Source organism: Falco peregrinus, chromosome 13 (assembly GCF_023634155.1).
Source record: "Falco peregrinus isolate bFalPer1 chromosome 13, bFalPer1.pri, whole genome shotgun sequence".
In the NCBI taxonomy this organism is placed as follows: Eukaryota; Metazoa; Chordata; class Aves; order Falconiformes; family Falconidae; genus Falco; species Falco peregrinus.
The window spans coordinates 8,323,160-8,346,822 of NC_073733.1; the positions used below are offsets into that span (position 1 = coordinate 8,323,160).

At 44.5% G+C, this 23,663-nt stretch overlaps 1 protein-coding gene across 2 annotated transcripts; it reads right to left on the reverse strand.

Annotated features, from left to right (window-relative positions):
* Positions 1-50: 50 nt before the first annotated feature.
* On the reverse strand, positions 51-21,833 carry SLC25A43 (solute carrier family 25 member 43). 2 transcript variants are annotated; one of them, XR_008749701.1, is made up of 6 exons: positions 21,465-21,833; positions 18,292-18,533; positions 17,135-17,307; positions 3,469-3,603; positions 2,112-2,390; positions 51-1,713 (listed from the first exon to the last, which is right to left on the reverse strand). XR_008749701.1 is itself a non-coding variant. In XM_055818185.1 (5 exons), the coding sequence occupies exons 1-5, from the start codon at positions 21,734-21,736 to the stop codon at positions 2,187-2,189; spliced, it is 1,026 nt and encodes a 341-aa protein (XP_055674160.1). In that variant the 5' UTR covers positions 21,737-21,833; the 3' UTR covers positions 2,037-2,186. The 2 variants fall into 2 exon arrangements, 1 of the variants encoding a protein (XP_055674160.1); XM_055818185.1 differs by lacking the exon at positions 51-1,713 and having other exon boundaries at positions 2,037-2,390.
* Positions 21,834-23,663: the final 1,830 nt, after the last annotated feature.

The following is a 23,663-nucleotide window of genomic DNA, read 5'->3' on the forward strand; positions in this document are numbered from 1 at the left end:
TTTCTCACACATGGATGTGATGTGACGAAAAGCAGAGGCTTAGCTGATAACAGGTTAGTAAGTGATTTATAGTTGCAGGAGTGCATTACAATACAAAGGTGCTATCAGCATATCAGAAACAAGGTAGGGGTAATTTCTTGACTCGCTTGACTCTTACCAGTTTTGAAGAGCTGATCAGACATTCATATGCACCCATCAGTCAATCTTTAAAATCTATTTAGAAATACAACATTAGTGAAAAACATACAGGTATGCTTGGACGAGGTAAGGCCACTCTGAAAATCCATTTGTCCCCAACATGCCCACAAGTCACATCTCCTTATTCACACACCTGAAATAAGCCTCAGTATTATTACCTGCACTGTGCTGATGGGGAAACTGAGGCACGGAGAAGCATGTTCACTAGGCAGGTTGACTAGAGCGCCAAAGGCATTTACAGCCTCAGTGTGATGCAAGAGCCACCAGATCTGCTCTCTACAACCTTAATTCTCGCTATCCATGCTTGTATTTCTTCTCTAAGAAGAAAACCAATACGAAGCACCACTGCAGCAGAACTGAGCAAGCACATTTAAGGGACTAGCTGTAGGGTACATCAATGTTGAGTTCTAGGTGCAAGGCAGGCCTTACTTATCACAAACCTTTCTGCAAATCTCTCTCCGTAGTCACAGACTTCTTGCATCGATCTGCCACTGCCTCATCCCGCTGTGACCTGGCTTAACCAAGCAGTTTCTGAGATTTACTTATTTCCACCCAGCAGGGTCATAAATGGTACAAAAACACGCACATAGAGCCGTGTAAACCAGCAGGCAAATCCTGTGCTGAGCCAGGGTGCTGCAGCTAGGGCAGGAGCTCAGCTGGCGTGGACATGCCTCGCTGGCTGCTGTGATTCACTCACAGGCTGCCACAGCCCGAGGCTGGTGGGGCACGCCGAGGGCAGAGGCACCTTCCCACGCAGACATGGGCTTTAAGGCACTTGGATGGGGCTCTTCCACGGCTGTACTTCCACAAAGGAACCGGAGCAATACCCCAGGTCCTCGGGTATAATACCAATGATCTTTTATTGTCCAAAAGCTCCCTGCACTGGTCAGAGGACTACCAATGGCATTGCCACTGGCAATAACCTAGTGGTCTCACAGAGGTTCCTACCTACAGGAACTAATCTGTGGCTCCCAGATCACAACAGTTGGAAGTGGGAAAATCACGGGTTGTGTGCACAGTGCTATTCTGCTGGTAAATTCTGAGCAGCACAGTAGGGCTGGGTCTACGCATAGGAACTAAAAAGTAGTTTAATATAAAAATAGAGCTTTAAGAATAGCAAAACATGACAAGGCTTATGGCTCTGAAATATCTAACACATTTAAGAACTGCGTTTTTCAGGAAATATTTCAGTTAGAGAACTTCAGGAAAACCAGTTGTCAAAGCCTGAAATAATTCACATACACACAGGAACAACACAGGAGAAAAGGGGGAAGATTTTCCAGTATGCACTTAAGTTTGCAAGATTGTCATTCCAGTGTATTACAGTTCATTTCGCACACTGCAATTCTCTCTTAGCAAAATCAAAGTTGCAGCAGCATATTTTCATCTCTACACCAAAGATTCATATAAAATCATTATTCTTAAATAAGTCTCAAGAATAAAGAGTGGATTCTGGAGTGTGACTGAACTGAGACTAATTCTGCATTTGCAGAATGCCACGTCCATACGGTATCACTGAAAAAAAAAAAAAAGATGTTTCAGTAGAAATTCTTGGATGTTGTATGTATTCTGGTCTGTTTATCACATTTGGCTGACTCACTATCTCAGATTACTTAAAAAAAATCCATTTGAATTTTCTTAATATTTATAATGCAGTTTATACTCTCATCTCAGTTATCTTGCCTTTCTGCAAGTGGTTTTATCTCAAGATGGCTATTCAATATTGAAAAGCACCTAGAATAATGTAATTTCAAGTTCAAATAGCATTTTCAAACTAGTTGCATCTCTCCTCTTCAGTATATGCTCGCTATTCATATTATTTATATCCACTCAACAAATGAGATACAAGATTTATTCACCCCAGCACTGGTGTCTCAGTACTAAAACCATGCAATCCACTGAAACGCTGGTACCTGTAGCTCAGCATGTCTTTCTTGCAAAGTTCCTTAAGAAAGGTAGTATGTATATCTGCAATGGACACTCTGATGTCAGTTTTCAAAAGCTGATTTCCTTGGTTCAAAATTTTCCCTTCGAAGGAGCTTTAATTCTCTCAGTTCTTGTGGCTGTAAACTCTGGTCCACCCCAGGAGTTAGCTTGTAATTTAAAGGGGATTCAATATAACCGTTCCTGTACAGACAGACCCGCTTGCAGAATTCAAAGGTGCTAAACATAACACCGAAGTATGGGACAATCTGATAAAATAATAATAAAAAAAGCAACATAAGATAAAAAAAGCAGTATTACACTCACTAGTAGCATTCTTAGCTTAGATGTTTTATTATAAAAGGAAACTTCGGGGACTTCACATCTGATCTGATCTGATAATAGAGCTATGCTCGTTTATATAAAATCAGAGTCCCACCTCAAACTAGGGTGGCACCTGCAGCATGCTAAAAGTAGGAGTTCATTATTGGTAGATAACTAATTTAACAATATTATGCGGAACAAGGTCTGTGCTAGCCTATAGATTATCACAACTTGCCAAATACTTATGTAAATCCTAAGCAACCTCAGCAAATCCTGGTAGGAAATGTGGGATTTACTCTACATACAGCAGACTGACTGAACAACTTTCTTCTTTTGCGCCATGCAAAATTGGCAGCTCTGGTGCCATGTGGCTTTATACCAGCCAAGGCAGAGCCAGGCACAGGCAGGCCGTCACAATCAATCATATTGTCACTCAACTACCACTCCCTAGCTGTGCTGTAGTACTCCATGTAGGTAATCCTTACTGCAGCGCTATAAAATGCATTTATGTAAACTAAACTACCTTCTTTTATTTCATGCTTTTAACTCAGCAAGGGCTGCAGTAACCGATATGGATGCATTAAGTAGCTGGTCAGATGTACTGCTTTTGACTTCCGAGGAAGTGGCTTGTACACACACAATTTTCTCTACAGCTTGGTACTACATGCCAAATTACTGAAGCTCAGCTGAGAAGCAGAACTTGTTTAGCTGTTGTAAGAGGATCCCTCGCAATCGCCCATCCATACCCTACCTTGTGTGTTAGCAGCACTCCCTTCTCTAAGGACATTTAAACGGAAGTAGTGACATCTAGCAGCCAAGTTACATTTGGGGAAGTATGCCCAAACTCAGTTCCAGAGCTGGTTTATAACCTGCCTGAGGTTATACCTGTTCTGTCACAGACTGTCATCTATAAGCTGCTAATAAGTTCAGAGGCATGTCATAAACTTTAGAATCCCAACGGTCCAAAAGTGTGTCTCAATTACTTCAGGATAGTCTTTGACAGGGATGAAAGCAAAACCTCACCTTGAGCAGACTGGGTGTGAGTCCACTCCAAAGTCCAAGCACACCTTTGTTCTTCACAGTCTGCCGAAAACAGTCAGCCATGCCAGTAAAATGGACATCAACCGCTCCATAGTGGGGAAGCCAAGGACTCTGGGCCTGTTCAAGAGACACCCAGAGGGGTTTAGAACAAGCAAAGGAAAACCAGAGTAGTTAAAGATAATTGTTTTCTCCATTCTGGTACATAAGGAACACTTAATACCAGGTTTCAACAAACTGATCTGGATTCTTCCATTAACCCAGCTATTTTGCCTTGAAATACAAACAAAAAAGGGAGGGAATTCACTCTCTGATAGGCACAATGGAGAAAGAGCAGTAATTTCACACAGCACTGCCTTTTGTGCCATGTCACTACTAGAAATAAGTCCCACCCTTGCGAAGACAAATCATCCAAACCAGAGCCACATAAAGGCATCAGCCCCACGCCAGGTCTGAGGAGAGGTACTGCACATCGCTGGCAGTGGAGCAGCTGTGAGAGGGAACCTTGGGGCTGGCCCCAGATGCCACGCTGCCTTCCTGTAATTCTGATCAAAACAGAAGAGCCTGCTGGCTTGACTCTGGCTGCCGAGGCTGTGTCCGCACTGCAATGAGAAGGGCGAACTTTACTATGGGTTGAGTAGCAACAGCGCAGCGGAAAGGAAAGGACAGAGATTTCAGCCTGAGCTGTCCAAGCCCACCAAGGGCTGTGGGTGAGCAGTTAGTGCCTGTACTCCCGTATCTCTGCTACATGGTTGGTGGATCCAGACTGGTTAAAGTTAGCTTGGGAGCATCCTGCTGGACTGCAGCTACGTTTCCAACTGCAGTATAGACAGTGTCAGTTCACATGGAAGAAGTGTAGTGGGTCATTTTTAACAGCAAAATCCTTCCTTCATTAATCTCCTACTGCGTTAGCACAGACAGGGTAACCTGACCTTGAATAATCCCATCCTCATCCATCTGTGCACATGCAGCCATGGGCTTACTTTCAAATCAGTTTCACTCAAATACATGGCAAGTGACACTTCCCAGTCAGGAGTGTGTGGGGACCCCAGGACACAGGTTGATGACTTGTGCATGCAAGTGGATCACCACAGGGCAGAAGTTTGATAAAAATGAATGGGACTTGTACAGTTAACTGACTGGTGAATATGGATGGCATTATCCCCTCATTGATCTGAAACACCATATGGTGTAGCATTTTTTCCCTCCTTGGCCAGACTAACCTAGAGCTGCTAAGCCTATAACAAGCCTCTCATAAATCAACAAGTGGTGATGACATTTTCTAGATGCCTCAGCTATAGCATTTCAAATACTTGGCAACGTAGATGATGGAAATGGAAACAGATAAACCTCACGCTTCAGATGTATAAGAGAAGTTGCTAATCAAACAGTTTAATGCTGTTGTGTTCCCTTGCATTACTGGTAAGTCTACTGCTACAATTGTGAAGCTAATAAAACAACCCTAATCATCCCACACACTAACTGCGTAGTCTTCTTTATGTATCATGTATCTTCACATATCATGATTTTTTTTCTCCCTTTTTTTTGTGCATGATTGAATACGCATGTGATGGCAGGTAACAGGTGAAACCATTCAGTTTCCTTTTGACAGGCCTTTGGGAGGTGATTTTGGGAAAGCAGCTGTCTGCACTGAGAAAGAAGGCAATAGGCTTCCACAATGTCCTGATTTGTTATCTTCTGGATCCCCTTTATCATGTCCTCACTCTTTTACCCCAGACAAGAGTAGGGCTGAGGATTTAATCCATTGTATTTTACATTTTAAGGAGAGAAGAGAAGCACTTGCTTCTCTCTGAACTTTCTCAACAGTGTACCTGATTTGCAAGACAGGGATTACATTTGTGGGGCAGAAAGTATTTCACCTGTTCTAATTGCTCATCCCCTTTGTGTCTACATTGGTCTTGCTAACTCCATGTGGCTACAGCTTTTTTCATAATTCCTAACTGTGGTGCAAGCTCCCACAGCTTTCTGTTTTAGGACTCAGAGACGCAGACATTATGGGATTTCACTGTTGTTGATTTTACAGTATGACCAGCACTGCCTTTGCAGGTAGTTCAAGGTAACGGACCCAGTCTGGCAGCCGAGGGTCATACACATATTCACTTATGCTCATTTGCTACAGGGAAGCTCAGCTGTCTGCTTGGTTCTGCTACTTAAGGGGTGTAAGGCTTTAAAAGTAATAGCAAAATCCAGCAGTGAGAAGGACATAAATAAGCTTTCAAGACTTAATCCACAATACTTGAGAAACTCCTGCACAGACTCTCATGACTGTACCGTGGAAGATGCTGAGTGCTGCAACTGAGACTTCAGGGAACAGTTCCACTAAGGATGGTAATATTAGCTTAGAAGAGCACTCAGATAATGTAAGTATCCTTGAAAATGCAACAGCACAGAATCATAGAATTGCTTAGGTTGGAAAAGACCTTTAACATTGAGTTCAGCCATTAACCCAGGACTGCCAAGCCCACTACTAAACCATGTCCCTAAGCACCGCATCTACACATCTTTTAAATACCTCCTGGGATGGTGACCCATCCACGTCCCTGGGCAGCCTGTTCCAACACTTGACCACCCTTTCAGTGAAGACATTTTTCCTAATATCCAATCTAAACCTTCCCTGGTGCCACTTGAGGCCGTTTCCTCTTGTCCTATCACTTCTTTTTTTGGGAGAAGAGACCGACCCTCACCTCACTACACCCCCCTCTCAGGGAGCTGTGGGGAGCCATCAGGTGCCCCCTGAGCCTCCTTTTCTCCAGGCTGAGCCCCCCAGCCCCCCCGTGAGCCTTGTGCCCCAGCCCCTGCCCGGCTCTGGACACGCTCCAGCCCCTCCACGTCCCCCTGGCAGTGAGGGGCCCAAAGCTGAACACAGGATTCGAGGGGCGGCCGCACCAGGGCCCAGCACAGGTGGACGGGCACTGCCCTGGCCCTGCTGGCCACACTGTTCCTAACACCAGCCAGGCTGCTGCTGGCCCCCGTGGCCACCTGGGCACAGGGCTGGCTCCTGCCCAGCCGGCCCAGCCAGCCCCCCCAGCCCCTTTCCCGCCGGGCACCTTCCCAGCCCCCTGCCCCAGCCTGCAGCGCTGCCTGGGGCTGCTGTGCCCCACGGGCAGGGCCCGGCACGGAGCCGGGTTGAACCTCACACAACCGGCCTGGGCCCCTCGCCCGGCCTGCCCAGACCCCCGGCAGGGCCTCCTGCCCCCCAGCAGGGCAGCACTGCCCCAGCCTGGTGTCCTCCGCAGACCGGCTGGGGGTGCGCTCAGTGGCCTCATCCAGGTCATTGATAAAGATATCAAACAGGGCCGGCCCCAGCGCTGAGCCCTGGGGACACCCCGTGTGCCCCCGCCAGCGGGATGTCACCCCATCCCCCTCCACGCTCTGCCCGGCCGCCCAGCCAGCTCTTAGCCCAGCGCAGAGCACACCCGCCCCGGCCACGGGCAGCCGGTGTCTCCGGGAGATGCTGTGGGAGATGGTGCCAAAGGCTTCGCTAAGGCCCAGGCAGACACCAGCCACAGCCTTTCCCTCAGCCACTAGGCAGGTCACCTTGTCACAGCAGATCAGGTTTGTCAAGCAGGTCCTGCCTTCATAAACCTGTGCTGGGTTGTCCTGTGCACGCTGCATGATGGTACTCAAGGTGATCTGTTCCATAACCTTCCCTGGCACTGAGGTCAGCAGTCATAGGAAAGCTGGATTCAAACCCTGTTCTGCTTTCTGGACTGTCAGCCAGTTCCACAAGCTTTTTTGGTAAAGGAAGTTACAGGCAGCCAAGCAGCGAAGAGGGACAGGTTTATAAAACACTTTGGGAAAGCAGGAATGCTGTTAACATGCGATTCCCTTCCTTTTTAAGTCCCTTTGCCGTAGGCAGGGCATGATGAGCCAGAATTAGCTGCATGAGTTTGACTTAATCCCTTTCATTACTGTATACATTGCAAAGGCAGACATCGAAGGGTTTGGTACAGTACTCCTGCCTACAACACCACGACAGGCGACAAGCACACTCAGGTTCCAGTAAGATTCTGCACGCAGTAAATACATCCAGCAGGCAGTTAAAAAGGAACAGGTAAGTCAACCCCCCCAGATTCCTAATATGCCCAGAGACACTGACCTCTTAAGAGACTTACTGAAAGATTATTTATAGTAACATTCCCCATGGTTACAGCCATTTTCAAGATTCCAGTCTGTGGGGTGAGGTATGTTTTGATGGTCTTTCTGTTTTACAGAGGCAGTATGTTTCTAGGACCCTACACAAAGTACCAAGTAACAATTGTCCACAGACTCTCAGACTCACCTGCTGCAAAAGGAAAACTAAAAACTGTATCAGTGTGGAGTTAAAACTTCAGTATTTTGGAACACCTGAACAAATTTAAAATGTATTAATAAAAGAAAAAACTAAGAAGGCATTTCATTTGGCAGTTTTTAATGACAAAAATAGCTGTGGGTTTTGGATGGTTCTGCATCATCTAAGCATGTCTACAACACTGCAATTCTCACAAGCGCCCTATGGCACCAGATCCAGAAAATGGAAGTAACGAACCAGATCAAACTTGTCTTTCTACCTTTTTTTGCAGAAACTTACTATGACATACAAATCAAACAGCTCATCTCATACCAAAAAGATCAAGTTCATGACAGAAGCGTTTCATGCCATGCACCTCAAATCATCTTGAGTTCTTTTAACACCCCTTGACACTGTGGGCTGCTGCTGCATGGAAACCTGCATGTTATGAAATTTTTGAAGACTTCCTTCCCCTCTAGTTACGGCTGTCTCATACTGCAGAAGCCTGGAGGAACAGTACAGCCCACTGCGCTGATTACAGAGTGCCAAGTTGTTAGTCACAGTAGTTACAGTGGGGCTAAGTTGCTAATCTTTTTACTTCTAATGGACAAAGGGTTCTCTAAATGATTAAAGAACATCACATGCAGAATTGGCTCCATTTGGTCTCTTACAAGCAGTCTTTTAGTATCCAGAGGCCACCAAGTCTATTAAGTCATAGAATATCTCAAGTTGGAAGGGACCCATAAGGCTCCTTGAGTCCAACCCCCTGCTCCTCGCAGAAGCCTTACTAAAACAGTTAAGTCTTTACAATCACGGCGAAGAGTCTGAAAACATGAGTGAAGTGTACCATGAAGGTTCAAAACCAAACAGCACACAAAAACCCCAAAGAAAGCCTTTAGTTTTTTAAACTAGTGTCTTTTCAGTCAATCGCATAATTCTGTGAGTCTGACATGATTTGAGATTTGAATTTGGCAACAACAGAAGTCAAGGTGCCAATTTAAAGCGGTTCTATTTTAAGGGGTCCTGACAGAGCACTGTGATACAGCCCCAAATTTATATCTATGTTCTATTTTAACAATCTAAACCTGAGAGACATGTATAAAACCCCCACACAACTATAAACAAAATATTTAAATAAAGGTGCAGTGTAATGACAAAACTCAAGTTAATTGTTAAAGTTAATTGTGACCTGAAGGGTCTTCAGACACCATCCCTCCCCACTGTCTGCATCATGAGGTGACTGCCAGAACAACATAGTTGTCTCATTTTGGGAACTAATCTCACAGATTCTTATAAAGACTTTCCCTTCAATGACCTCTCCCAGCCCCTCTCTTCCTCCTCCTCTCTTCCTCTTAGGATTGAAGGATGGATGTAGTTCACCACAGCTGCAGTGGGAACCATGCTCATCAAAAGATCAATCACTTGAATCTTGTCAAGATTCATACAGCCGCACAGTGACCAAGCAGAGAGACCACCAGGTCAGGGAATGGCAGACACGGTGGTTAGGCCACTTGAGACTGAGCCCAGAGCTGTGCAAATAAAAAGCCCACTTGCACTTCAGAACATTTTGGTTTGCACAACTATTTGAATTTACATCTAACAGAGACTATCTGGAAATACTTCCCTCTCAATTCACGTACTTCTCCCCTTTCCTCCCTGTTCATAAAGTTTGTTGGTACAAAGATTTGCTATTTATTGATTTTTTGAGTATGCAGTACTGTTTGGCATGGAGTATGAAAGATCAACTAACAGCGAATAGCTGCCATAAGTGATATGTGACCCTGATGGTAGATATAGTAACATTTCTTCTTATTTGTATATTTTCAACAGGTTTGGGTGTCCTACACTTCCAATCAATTAAAAAAAAAAAAAAGTATAGGAAGGCACTTTACAACACAGCTCAAGAAGAATTCTCGCTCTAATCTGGAAGCTAAAATAAGAAGTCTTTGCAGTCTGGGTTAATAAGGACACATCCAACAGGCAAGCGTAACTGTAGCTCAAAGGAAACTGAAGGACAGTTTGCTGTTTTCATTCAAGCTAATGCCACTGCAGTTAATAGAAATTTCACTCAAGTGAAGGCTGAATCCTTGAAAGAATATTTCACTGCACTCAAATAAAAAATAATTAAAATTTAAATAAATACTAATATTAGGGGGGAAAAGCATGCATTCTCTTGGGCTGATTAATCCTTTCTCCTGAAGGACAGCCCTACCTGGTAGCCATTGTCTTTTCTGTGTCAGTGGTTTGGTATAATGCTGACTTACCCCTGGCTACAGTGCACCCAAAGGTATTCAGGCATGTAGGAAGGCAAACGATGACAAGTTATCAGGAGGCAATCGGCTGGAGAGCAGCACAGCAGAGCAGCTGACCTCCAGCTTCCTGCACTCCAGGAACATGGTGTCCTTTTCTTCTGTAACCTGAACAGGGGCCAAGACATCTCACCTTTCTGAGATCAACGGCACCGAATGAGCAAAACACTTTAATGCTTGCTCGAAAGTTTGACTCTTAGCTTTAAATACATTATCGACAGGCCTGTGTACACTGAGGCTTCACAGGTTGCTGCAGAACCCCTCCTTTGCTACCGAACCAAAGCTTTCCTTGCTTTTAACACCTGCGGTATGAAGAAATCTCTGATATAGAATATAAGTCGTTGGGGTTTTTTTCCCCCTCAAGGCAGTGCAACCCCCTTGCATGGACATCTCTGGGTGGTTTCTGAATGCCTCGTGGTGGTTCAGCTCAATCCTTACAAATGGGTGTACCATTTTCATCATGTACATTAGCACTACTTTATTTAATGGTGCAAGCCCTTAGCCAAACTAGCTTGGTGCCACACTTCACACAATGAATAGCAACACTAGTTCTCACATCTCCAGCTGTCTGCATAGGAGCTGAGGAGAAAATTAACGTTTTACAGGATCAGGGCTTTACAGAGAATGTATTTCCATTGGCCTTCTGTGTATGAGGCAAGGAATTACACCAAATCAAAATAAATCAGATATAAAAGAGTGTCCATAAAGTTTTAGCTCCTTTTCCTAGCGTATTTTGCATAATTAGTCACAGGCACATCATTTTAAGCACAGACAAATGGATACAAGGCTCTCCTGTGCAACTGATGCAAAAGTACTCATGCTAGGGGTAACACTGACAGCTATCACTCTGGAGACATTACTGTCTCCCTGCTGAAAATCACAGCTGTAACAGCTGTGTGTGCACAGCGGCGTACCCTGACCCATGCCAGGCCATGTCAGTTGGGTGAGCTTACCAAGTTTAAAAAGGTGGGCTAAGTTAACCCATCTGATTTGCTCCAAAGCAGATTAAAGAGCTCTCACTCACACCACACTGATCACAGAGCTGCGGAGGCTGTAAGAGGATGGTGGCCATACTCAGGTGGCACTACCAAATCCAGGACTGGGAGCGTGGTGGCTGCTTCGGTATCTGGGAAAATCATTCGGAGAGAACTGCATTCTGCCCTCCCTCAGACCTCCTGCATTTCAGATGGGTACAGTGTGTTTTCCTGCTTTTCTTCTGCACACCACTGTGCTGCAGTGCTAAGCTACTGCTGTAATCCACCTCAGAGTGAGTATTATGTACTTATCACACCACAGCTCCTTGGATGAACAGGGTTAAAGACACTAGACATAGCACAAGCTGTCACCCAGTCCTGCTTCCAATTCTTGATTTACAATTTTTCCCTTTTAATCAGTTTTTCCACTGGCACTGTTCAGTGTTTCAGCTTCACAGGCAGTCTTCACGATTCTCTCCTGTGGAAATCTGGGGATCCATGAGAAATGCTTTTGAGGTTTGTTCAGATGCACAAAAGTTGCTCTAGGCTGTTACAGAAGGTAAAGCCCATGTTATGCTTGGCAGCCTTTTTCAGGCAGTGTCTCAACCATTTACTGGACTAAGTACTTCCCAAAGCAGTAGAGCACTATTCCACAACAGCCTCAGAGAAAGTGGTATAAAATATCTTAGCAACATCAGCAAAACAATAAAAAACACTATTGCTCAAAGCATTGAGACATAGGGAAAAAGAGAAGGAAGGAAAGGATTTTACCAAAACCAGAATCTGACATCTATTAGCTATTTGCTAACAATCAGAGGAGCCATGCTGGTCCCAAGTTCAAGTATCACCCAGGGCGTGGGGTGCTGGCTGATGCCTGAACCCCAGCAGCAAGAAGGGGAGCATAACACCACAGAGAAAAGTCAGAAAACTAAGAACTCTCACTGCATCTCTCTCAGGTGAAATATTTTTGGAGTCTTGTCTCTATCTGCACTTGTTTTCACAAAACTTGAAGGAAGTTTCTCTGAAACCTCCACTCTTCCGTCAAGTTTGGGTGAAGTTGGACAGCAGGATCAAAAGTTACTGGGGGCAAGAACAGACAGCTAGCAACCATCTAAGCCTTACTTCCACAGGAAATCTGATTAGAAGTTGTAATATTGCTCCTTATTTGCTTCCACACTATGGAATTTGCCACTCTGTATGGCCAAATGGCTCCATCTCTGAAAATTTTCAAGTCTCAGGATCCCATGCCGTTCACTATTGAAGAGTCTCCTTGCATGAAGTCTCAGAGCACGTATGCTTTTGAGATGTCGTGTGAACCACATGACCCAAAAAAGATTTCTTATTTTTAAACTGGGTCATGTCTCCAATAACTTTCATATTCCCAGCTGACAAGGACAGAGATCTCACAAACAGCAGTGACACCACAGCCTGAGAGCTTTCAGCGGCTGCCAGGCCAGCACCAGTGACCATCTCCAATGACAGAGCACTCTTTGCAAGTTACTCATGTTTAAGCAACACAGGAGCACTCTCTCTTCATTTCAGCAGAGAGAAGGTGCTTTTCTAACAAACATTTATAATTTTCTTTTCCAAAGCTTAGTTTACAACCCAGCATTCTTGCTAAACTGACTTTCACCAGGCAGGGAACATAGTAAGGTGACTATTTTTAAATAAATACTTAAATAACAATGCTACTTTTAAAGAGAGTCTTCACTATCTCCTTTAACTGACTTCAGACTAGAAATGGGCCAACAGGGCATAAGATTGCATTTACTTTAAACAGGCTACCTCACAAAGGGAATGACTGCTTAGTTTTCTCCAGGTTACTGAGAACTCATAGCATTTACATCATTTACAACAGATTTCACATTTGCAGAGCAACTTGTGTTCCAAAGAACCAAAAAATAAAAAGCCAAACAAAAAACCTTTGCACAACACATTGCAGATTTATAGGCAGCCAAGGCCTAACTGATTCACTTTTGTCACTGAAAAGAGGCCACTTCTTGGGTGATGCATGGCAACAGCCTACACTAACCAAGAACAGTGAGCCTGTTTGTTTATGGCAGCAGAGGGAATTCAAAGCCTGGATTTTAAAACAGAAAGATCACTACTGAGCAATGCTTTCCCCAGAGAAATGTCCTCACAACTTGAGGATGCTATGCAGTCAACACCAAAAATGTGCCGAATCCTGCAGTATACTAAAAGTATATAGCAGGTGAGGAGTAACTGCACAGCTGGTGGAGTATCTGTGAAACTTTAGGGTCATCTTTGTGCATCTTGCTTAACAAAACTACCAAAGTCACGGGTCAATTTGGAATGAAGGTTGAGAAAGGCCAGCCAGGAGTATCTGAGCCTACTTCTGAGGGTCATGTGCACAGAGGGAAGTGCCAGACTTGGGTATTAGGTTTGCGCTGACCATTTGCATGTTTGTAGATTTTTCAGTTCTACACATAGTCTAGGATCAGTGTCATTCTAATAATAATCTTCTGTACAGCATATAACAGCTCTAAATTCATCTTCCCTTACTGAAATGCCACAGCTCAGTCCAATATGCACTTATAAAGGTCATTATAGGCAAAAAGATGATGTGGGGAAGTGGAAACATACTACCAGTACTTCCCTTAAATTCAGACTCATTCATAGGCAGGTATTTCCCTGCTGAAGGTAAAAAAAAAATTGAAGGAAAAAAGTGTTCTTGTATGCAAGTTAAAGTGCTGTACTTAAGTATTGTTTAGATACCAGATTTAACAAAGACCATGACATTGTGAGGTAAGGAAGGAAAGCCAAGAATAACATATGTCAGAAGGACATACAGATCAGTAAGCTTTTTTTCAGAAACTGATACAGCGTAAGAGTGTGTCAGGAAAGCATTTGATATAGAACAACCCTTTGAATAACCCTCTCCTTCGCTAATCCCCATCTACAGATGTACGAGATGTACAACAAAAGCCATATTTCCATGCTGAAACATGCATACAGTACCTCTTAATTCTCTAACATGCCAATCAGAAGCAAAGTGAAAAAAGGAAGACAAAGGAATAAAATTAGGATAAGCACAACACAGAGAACTCGCATATTCAGTAAGACTCACTCATATTAATTAACATTTCTTTTAAGAAAAACATTCAAGTATACTTAGCATACACAGCATCTTTGTGGGAAAAAAAAGTAAACATGATAAAGATAATTCTAATAGCAGAGGGGGAAGAAACCATGGTTACAGAGCAAATCTGACATCATAAATCACCACCAAAACACAGAGGAAGAATTGTTTACTGACGGTCAGCTCCTACTCCCACAAGATGTCAGTGACAAAAGCTGCCAACGTCAGAAGCGTAGGATTCAGATATGTAAAATGAGAAAGGATGAAACAAAATTATTACAACTGAGATTAAAAATAACACCTTATCCTTCCTCCCACAGCAGAATTCCTTTTCTAGTCTGTGCAAACAATTCCAACATTGTCTAGATGAGATGAATGGAGCTAACTCTTCCAAGACTGCCTAGCATGTCATGTGAAGATCTGTACCGGATATCCTGGTCTCAGGCTTGTACTCCATCCCAGAATCAGTGAAGACAGCCTCGTGCCCTGATTTCTCAGTTTTTGAAGCTCCTGAGATTGCCTTACAACCCCCCGGTTCCTGGTCGCCAGGTTCCCTGGAAAAGTCTTCTTTGGCAATATACTGCCTCTATGTGTCAGATCAGTGGGACAGAAGAGAAGGAAGAGGAATCTGATACTGACCTCCGCAATGTGCTGGGTTCCTCTTTGTACATTGCTTCAAAACAAAGCCAGCTTTTTCCTACACTCACTGCAGAGCGCTTGCACCAGGCCCATGGGTAGCTAAAGGCTTTGCTACACCCCTCTTATTATCAGCTAGGAAGGTGAATCACTGCACGGAGGCTGACCAGAATATGTTATCTGAGAAAAACCATGATCAGAAGTATCTGCTCCCTTCTTTTCTACAGAACACTTAAATGTCTTGAAGCTCTTTCCCCCCCCTCCTTCATTCTCCCTCTTTCTAGGTCCCTTTGCATGGTACCTTTTCTGGTGCAGTCCTAGACATTTCTCCCTTCTGACCACCACCACTCTGCAAACTGCATAGGCCAACAAGTAAGCACAAAGCAGAGCTGATCCCTGCAAAGCTGGGCCATACCCTGGCATGCTAACCATGAAAAACAAACTTCTTGGATGACCTCACGTGAGTTCCGGTGAGCTCTTAGCATCAGTTTGGGTACAATTTTCAACAGGCATCTTTTCTGGACTAGCCTCCATGACTTACGTCATTTCTAGGACCAAACAAATTATGGGCTATCACACCTAAGCAGCTAGTTCTTCTGAAACATCTTTGCTTTCTCCCATGCCTTCAGAATAAATCACTGAACAGGAGGTGTTTCTCTAAGCTTGGAAAAATCACTATTCAGTTGTTGCAATGCATCTATGAGGAAAAAACCCCTCTCCATTGTTGAGCCTTTTTTCCATCCAAAGTATTTTTAGCATACCCACTTCCTACATATTTAGGCAATAAATCCAGTTCCCCTGTTTCTAGAGGTGCCAATCAGATGTTTTAAGCATCCCTTTGGTAAAAGAGTACAGCCTAGTGGCAGGAAAATGAAAGATGAACCTGTTCCACTTCCCTACTTGCCTGTCAAGACAAAGCTTGACATAGAACTTAACACCACACCAGCTACAACTGAAAGTTACTTTTGAAATGATTACAAAAACCTGAATGTTCAAGTAACTAATGTACTGACAGAAAATATTAAAAGGGAAACAGCACAGTAAATGCCTCACTTTTCTTTACTCTTTAGGGCAACAGCATTGCTGTGAGCCTAAGGATATCAAGAAAAAGAGGACTTGTAAGGAGTAATTGCTTTTGTTAGATCCACTGATAAAGCTGGAAAAAATGATCAAGTTTTCATGCTCAGAATCCTTCTCACCTGAGCCATTTTACGAGATACCTGATGAAAGGGCTCAGCTTAAAGCTTGACTTCTGAACACATCAGCTACATGAACTGGTCTATAAAAAGACATTACTCTCCTGCTGAGGTCCTCTGTTACGAGATGGAGAGAGGGCAACAAAGGCTTCTGTGCCACTGGATCTGAGCCCTGTCTGAAAAAGGGAACCTGGGGAGCAGGAGAGGGGAATTCAGTTCCACTGACGTTTTGCTAGCTTGTGACTTACCAACCAACTTGATGGAGGGGATGGGAACCTATATAATGCTGCCATACTAAATGACTGCTTTTTTTATGAGATCACAAAAGCTTCTTAAAAACCTGCAGTCCCATGAAATAGGCTAAAAGAACACACACATATGCCACAGCCAGAAGGCCACCAGATGATGACAGCTATTCACTGTTATTCTACTGATAAAGTTCTAATGAAAAGCCAACATCATCAAATCATCATGTTTTATGGATATAAAATTATACTGTAACTGGTTTGTGGATATAAAAAACAGATTTGTGGATATAAAATTATACTGTAACTGCTTATAGTAACTTTCATGCTGCTGACGCCCCAGGAAATCAGCAGCACCAGCAACTGGGAAGTCACCTGTTAACCACAGGAGTCAGAAAGAACAAGGATAGTTCTGACCCTTCAGACTTAATACCGGCTGTGCAAGTTTCTTGTGGTTGCCAGTACGTAGATCAGGCATAAATGGCAGACACACAGGCTCTGAAAATGACATGGATCTCCTTCATCCTGCCTACCACCAAGGGTACTGAATGTCTACATTTGGCTGAAGGTTTGCCGATTCTGAACTGTGAGAATTTGATGGACTTACTATGAAAAAGAAAAAAAATAAAGCTAAAGAGACAGTCTGAGAGTATACACATATCCCATGCTAGTACTCGAACCCACCTTAAAAGTGTAACAGCACACTTCTGACAATAATTTTCAGACTTAAAAAAAAAAAAGAAAAAAACCTGAAACAAAACCCAATCAACCTAAAACAAAGTCTCTGTAGCCTACTGGTAAGAGAAATAAAGTGAGACTCATCATCATCTGGCTAGTCTTGTCCCAAGCTCCTGCAACAAGAACCTATAGCAAAGCACTAGTAACACAAATGCTCTGTACCTGCATCTTCCTCTTGACAGTCTCAAAGGGGAAAGAAAGTGTCTGTGCCACACCAGCTGCTACACAGCCATTTATGAAGTTCTGAAGAGGAGTGAAATGAACTATGGGTTCTCTCCAGATTTTGTCCAGATTTATGTAAACAAAGAATGAGCCTGCAGAAAATGGGACAGCACCTAGAAAGCAAACCAGACAGTTGTGTATCAACGCACTGTACACAAAGAAAACAGCGCTGCTCATCACATAACCTAGAAAGACGGAATGAGCTGACAGTTTATACCTTGCATTGCTCAAACTCAATATTTTGAAGAACTTCACTTTTTAGTCACTGGCTTACCACCAAACATCCATATTGTAGCAACTAGATGTGCTGATAGGGGCATATATTTACATATTAAAATGTGCACGTTGTTAGAACCATTAACTGCTTTACTCTTGTGACAGGTCAGCTCTTTCTCCAGGTTACCTCTTTTGTGACAAGCTCTTTCTCCAGCCCATACCAACCCTAGCAGTTGCACAGGTAAACAGTTTCTTCAGTCAAGCTGATGAGAAATACTTCTGTCCTCTTTTGCTTGTTTCCCGCTCTCATCAATTTTATAGTGGGATTATACATTATTATGATGATGATGCATTTTTTATAATGTCATGTTGTGAAAAAGTGGACTCAAAGTTTAATGGCATTTTTAAAAGCTATAAAGAGTAAATAAATAATTAAAAAGTCACTTAGAGAATATCACTAATCTTCACTTCTCACATCAGTTATACATTACTGCTTGTACTGGTTTCACTGAACAGCTAGGGAGACATTCTCACACCTACATAAGAATAAGGAAAACTCTGTGTGTGGATATATATGTTTCGGGGTTTTTTTTAAGAACTAAATGGTGGATATCTTGCATCCAAGCACACCTAGATCATCTATAAAAGAAGGAAATTTTGTTGAACACATAACCATACCTAGAAATCCTATGCACTCGGTAGTAATTTGAAGCAATAAAGCTGCAGCAGAGGTGATCAGTATTGTTGTGCCTTGTAAATCTACGGATCTTCTACAGAAGAATATTACTATTTGCTTTTGAAATCAAGTGAGCAAAAGAACGCACTACATAGCTGCAATAAACAATGTGCAATGAGGTGATTTTTCCCTAATATTATTTTACCTAATATAGCTGGTGAAACACCACGGTAGAGTGCAAGGAGTCCTTCTTGACGATAAATTTTGTAAAAAGCATGAAGAATTCCTTCATAAGATGGTTCCAGTCGGTTCTGCACAATGAGACGTGTTTTAATTACATCAGTGGGGTAAGTCACGATGGTTGCAACCATGCCAGCCAGACTTCCTGCCATGATGGCTCTCCAGTGGGAAATATGACCCAGCTCATCCGTGAAAAGTATAACAAGTCTAGAATAAACACATAAAAGAGGCACTATTAATGACAGTACAAACAACACATGAAAAATTATGGCAGATTATTCTTGATGTAAATGTACTTCTGCCCACAAGCCCCTTCAGCAGCAGGAGTTGACAATTTAACATGTATTCCATCCAAGACCTTGCTATATATAACACCACACAAGCATCAGAACCTCTGTGAAACAGAACATGTGAATGAGCAAACATGATCAGAGTCCAAAACACGCACCGAAGAGCCCAAAGACATTTTGGGTTAATCCATGCTGCACAGAAGTTACAGTTAACAACTAAGTCAGGAACTGGAATATGTAACTCTGCAATTTGCTTTGATTTTAATGTTACTCAGCAAAAATACTTCCAGTACCTGAAAGAGCTTTTTTAGAGGCAGCTTGCATAGCTCTATCTATATGAACTCATATAACTTGAGCTGCGATATCATGGTCCAAAGCACCAATTCAACAATGACAAAACCTTCAAAGACTTGATTTACTTGTTTGTTTTGCAAGAAACTTCAAAAGTAGTCAAAAGACCACAGAATCCTCATATATATTTCCATCTACAGCAAAAAAATTACCATGACTTAAAACATGTCTGCAAGAAATTCCCTGATCATCAGTCATCAGTTAGAGACATTGGTCCAACCCCCCAGTCAAAGATGTCACGTAGGAAGAAATACACAGATAACTTCATCACAGACCTTCTGAGAACAACTGAACCTTCCTCGGTTGCTTATGTTGAGACAGAAATATCTACAGGGATACTTCTGCAGAGAAGACTTATTTCCAGGCACTATTATGCATGGGAGGTTAAGTCTAAATTCGGAATTTTGAAACTGAAGCACAGAATTTTAAAGGCTAACCTGCAACTCAAGCATTTGTGATGCATGGAAGGACTTTACTACATACCCAGGACACTCCTACACCAGGGAGAAGTGTCATGGAGACAGCAAGAAGCAAGTAAAAAGACTTGAGAGAAGACAATCTTAGCTGGAGGTAAAGAAATGTTATTATTCTATTTTGGAAGCATTAACTAAACCACCTAAACAGCAGATTTACATTTAAACTACACAACGTTACCATGTCCAGAACAAAATAATTTGCAAAGATTTACAAGTCACTGCTTGCTTAGTTGATGTTTTTTCACATAAGCATTCATTTCACACTGCATGATAGATCCCTGCATCTACTTGTCTCGTGCCCTGGAGAGAGCCCAGAGCAGAAAGACGAGCCAAGCAAAAGCGAAAGGACACAAACTTTTTTTCCTATGTATCTTGTACGGTCCCTAAAGCAACACAGCCTTATTTTCCTGTGCAAGCACAAATGCGTGGAGAGCGTGCTGGGGTGTCTCTAGGCACCACCCAGAAGACATTTAAAACTGCACGGGAAGACAGAGTCTATGCACAGTAACTACAGAGTGCAGAGCCAGCTAACCCCCCCTGCCCCTGCTTCCCCCTGCTCGTTCTGCAACTGGCATTACTATTTATGTAAGTCACCAGGGAACATTTCTCTTTTTGTGTTTCTTGCCCTTATATGCACCATTCTCCCACTAGGAAATACACTAAAAAAATCCCCAAACAATGTATCAAGAGATACGGGTAGGCAGTTTTTATCTAACTTCCTGGTAGCCTCCTTCCACTTGTAATTCAAAAGAACACCCTGTGCAAACTAGAGACAAACTACAGCCTTGCAAAGGAAATAAATACACTGTTTCAACTGAACAAACAATGAAGTTAGTTATTTTGCTCCAAATCAACTGGTTTATAGTGGCGCAATACACTGACTCTTCTGGGAACTTTAAATTACATGTAAATCACTGTTACTGCCTCCCAACGCCATTATCCCTCCCCTCGTTTGACCACCGCATGCAGTAGAAGCAGAAGGACACTACAAAGCTGCCTGGTTCCAGGGTAGCTTCATCTGTCATTTCCTGAAAGGCACAGGCAGAGCTGGGAGGGTGACTCTTGCTCAGCCAGATGAATGACAAGCCCAAGCAGGCTCCGCAGCGTCAGCCCGGGCGAGAGCCTCAGCAGGCAGGATTGGCCAGCACGGGCTGAGCCCATGCTTCTCCCCACCCAGCATGGCCCACAAACTGGAATAATCCATCACCCAGCTGGGCAGAAATGTCAAGTGCATACCATGCACACAGCTGACCTCAATAAAAAAAAAAAAAGGAGAGAAACACAACCCTCGAAGTGGCAAGACACGCTGAACGAAGAGCCAGGCACGCCTTTTAAAGGCTAAAAGGTACTGGCAGCACAAGGGAATCCTAGGGAACAGCACGGGTCAGCAGACCTCAGTCAGCTCTGCCCCATGTTGACCCTGCTGCACCCTTCCAGTGTTTACCTTAATTTATTGTCTGTGTATTATCGAAAACAAGATCATAAAACAAATGATGTCACATATTGACTTCAGGACTCATCAGATTTGCATAACAACTACTGCATAACAGGGTAAAATATTTGAATTACGATTTTGTTGCTTTTTTATCTTGATACAGACAACATAAATACTTGAGAGCATATAAATGAATAGAATAAATCGGTTGCAAAGCACAGATGTTGCAGTCACTTTTGTAGGTAGTGCTGCAACTTCATTGCTAAAGGAGTCTGGCTGAGCAGAAGAGATTTAACAGTGCATCAACCCTTCACAGTTTGGAGAACACCTATGACTTTACAGGCAGCTGCTGGCATGTCACAAGGCCCTCAGAGCTGCTACGTGCTGAATAAATCACCTCAATGGAGTTATTAGCCAGGGTACATGTCTGTGGGAAGAGGGGACACACCACCAGCGAGCCACCCAGATGAGAGACGGCACTGAAGTGCCCCCCTTGCCCTCCAACAGACGCGCCAGGCCGGAGGCAGCTCGCTCCCCTCCCTCCCCGCGGAGCCCCCCGCAGCCGGGGCCGGGGCCGCTCGCTTACCGGCGGGAGGCGGCGAGCTGCAGCGCGCTGTAGGGGAAGAGGCGGAGGCAGGCGGTGAGGTTGCCCTTCCAGAGGGCCCGCAGGCCCTCGGTGCGGCACAGGCTGCGCCCGGCGCCGCGCAGCCCCCGCCGGCAGTGCCAGGTGCCCACCTGCGCCAGCACCGTCAGCAGCTCCAGCGGCGCCGTCAGGCTGAGGCTCAGCGCGCCCGCCAGCCCGGCGCAGCCCAGCCGCTGCAGCCCGGTCACCCGCCCGTCCCGCCGCCAGGTGGCCATGGCCCGAGGCCCGGCGGACCGGCCGGCGGCGCGGCGGCACTGCGGGCGCCGGCAGCGACACGGCACGGCCCGGTACGGCCCGGCGGGGCGCGGCCAGCGCGGGGGGCGGCGCCGCCAGGCTGGGGCGCCGTGACGCGGGGCGCTGCTCCCGCCCCCGCCGCGCTGCCCCCCCCGGGAAGGGGGGCCGGGGCCGCCCGGCATCGCGGCCGCGCTCCCGACAGAGGCAGCGCCGCGGCCCGGTGCGCTCCCTCGGTTGGCACGGCGTGCGCGGCCGCCGGTGCCCCCAGCAGAGCCGGTGCCCCCTGCAGGGCCGGTGTCCCCCCAGCAGAGCCGGTGCCCCCCAGCAAGGCCAGTGCCCCCCGCAGGGCCGGTGCCACCCCAGCAGGGCCAGTACCACCCCGCCAGCAGGGCCGGTACCTTCCGCAGGGTGCCCCGGGCCTGCGTGGGCCCACGCGAAGGCAGCCAACAGCACCCGCTGCTCCTGCTCCTATCTAAATCCCAATAGCAGGACATTATTTGCATTTATGTAGCATTAAAACAACAAGCCCTGACAGCAGTGACCTAGGTGCAGCCAGGCCACTTCCCTTCATCTTTAACTTGAAACACATTTTTGCAGTGATCGATTGCATCCATAGGTTACCGCTCTACGTCCCGCACTACTAGCCAAAAATACTGCTTCCTAACTAGTGAGTCCTGCTGCTGAAGCCCTGTGCATTCGTGCTGAAAGTGAGGAACTGAGTGAGCATCATTAATAAGATTTACGAGGTCAATTAGTTCAGGCTTTGCTGATGTGCTGCCAGAGAAAACGGGGAAAAGGCATGGGGAGGAGAGAGAATAAAGTAGAAAGGAGGTACAGGAGTGACCAGGATCTATGGATCGAGGAGGTAACAGCTCGTAAGAAGGCAGTGGCAGCAATATACTCCAAAATGGGATGTCTGCTCTGTTTCTTGTAATAATAAAATAAACAAACAAAAGGTGCAAACTGAAACCTCAATTAGCCTACATTCAGTACCTTTTTACTTGTGGATCCAACAAAACAGTATAAAGATGCTCCTTAGCTCAACTTTGGCAAGAACGCTCTGCCACCAATCCAATAGAGTATTCCCAAATCAATAAAACAGCTAAAAGACATCTCTCTAGTTGCCAGGAACTCAACTATTTAAGGAAGAATTTGAAACAACAATAAATGGGTTATCAACTTGCTATACTTTAGTACTGCTTGGAAACAGAAGACTTCTAACCATAAAAATGTGACATTTCTTCTAGGCGTTTGCCTTTCTTGCTCATCTGCCCAAGAAAGACAAACCTCAGCTTAAGATTCTTCTTGAGCACAGTTTTTTTCCACCCAGTCTTCCCATTTCAACTACTCATTTTTGGTCAAGTTTTTACATACCTTGTTCTGGCTGATAAAATGAATCAGCAGATGACCTCAGCTTTCCACAGCACAGTCTAATCTGTGGAGAAGACGGTGGCTGGTGTGAGTTTGTCTGTTGTCAATTTTTTCTCCTGTGTAAAGGAACCTGCCAAAATAAAACCAGTCATTAAAAAAAATGGATGTCACTTGCAGGATATGAGATTACTAAAAATGAATGCTCTACATTGCACCTTCTTTTCACCATTTCTGCCAGCCTAATTGAGTTTATATTGTTTATGTCCTCCTTAGTTTCTCGTACTGTTCTGGATTGGTTTTGGTGGTTTTTGTTTCTGTTTTGGCTTGTTTTTTTCTTGAACACTGCAAATAGTTTGGTCACTATCAGTGCATTGCTTCAGGATAATACAGTTGTGGCTAGCATCAGAATTAGGCACAACACTGAAATCTGTCACACACTGGTTTTATTAGTAAAGGTGGTGTTGGAGCGTGCTGTCATTTCTTATGTTAAATTCCATTCTACTTTGACACTGCCTTCCTCGGGCATGTCAGTACCTA

Coding starts and splice junctions, on each gene's coding strand:
- SLC25A43 (XM_055818185.1), bottom strand. CDS start 21,736: ATGGCCACCTGGCGGCGGGACGGGCGGGTGACCGGGCTGCAGCGGCTG. Junction 18,534..21,464: donor CAGCTCGCCGCCTCCCGCCG/GTAAGCGAGCGG, acceptor TGTTTATTCTAG/ACTTGTTATACTTTTCACGG. Junction 17,308..18,291: donor TGTTTCACCAGCTATATTAG/GTAAAATAATAT, acceptor TTTGCTTTCTAG/GTGCTGTCCCATTTTCTGCA.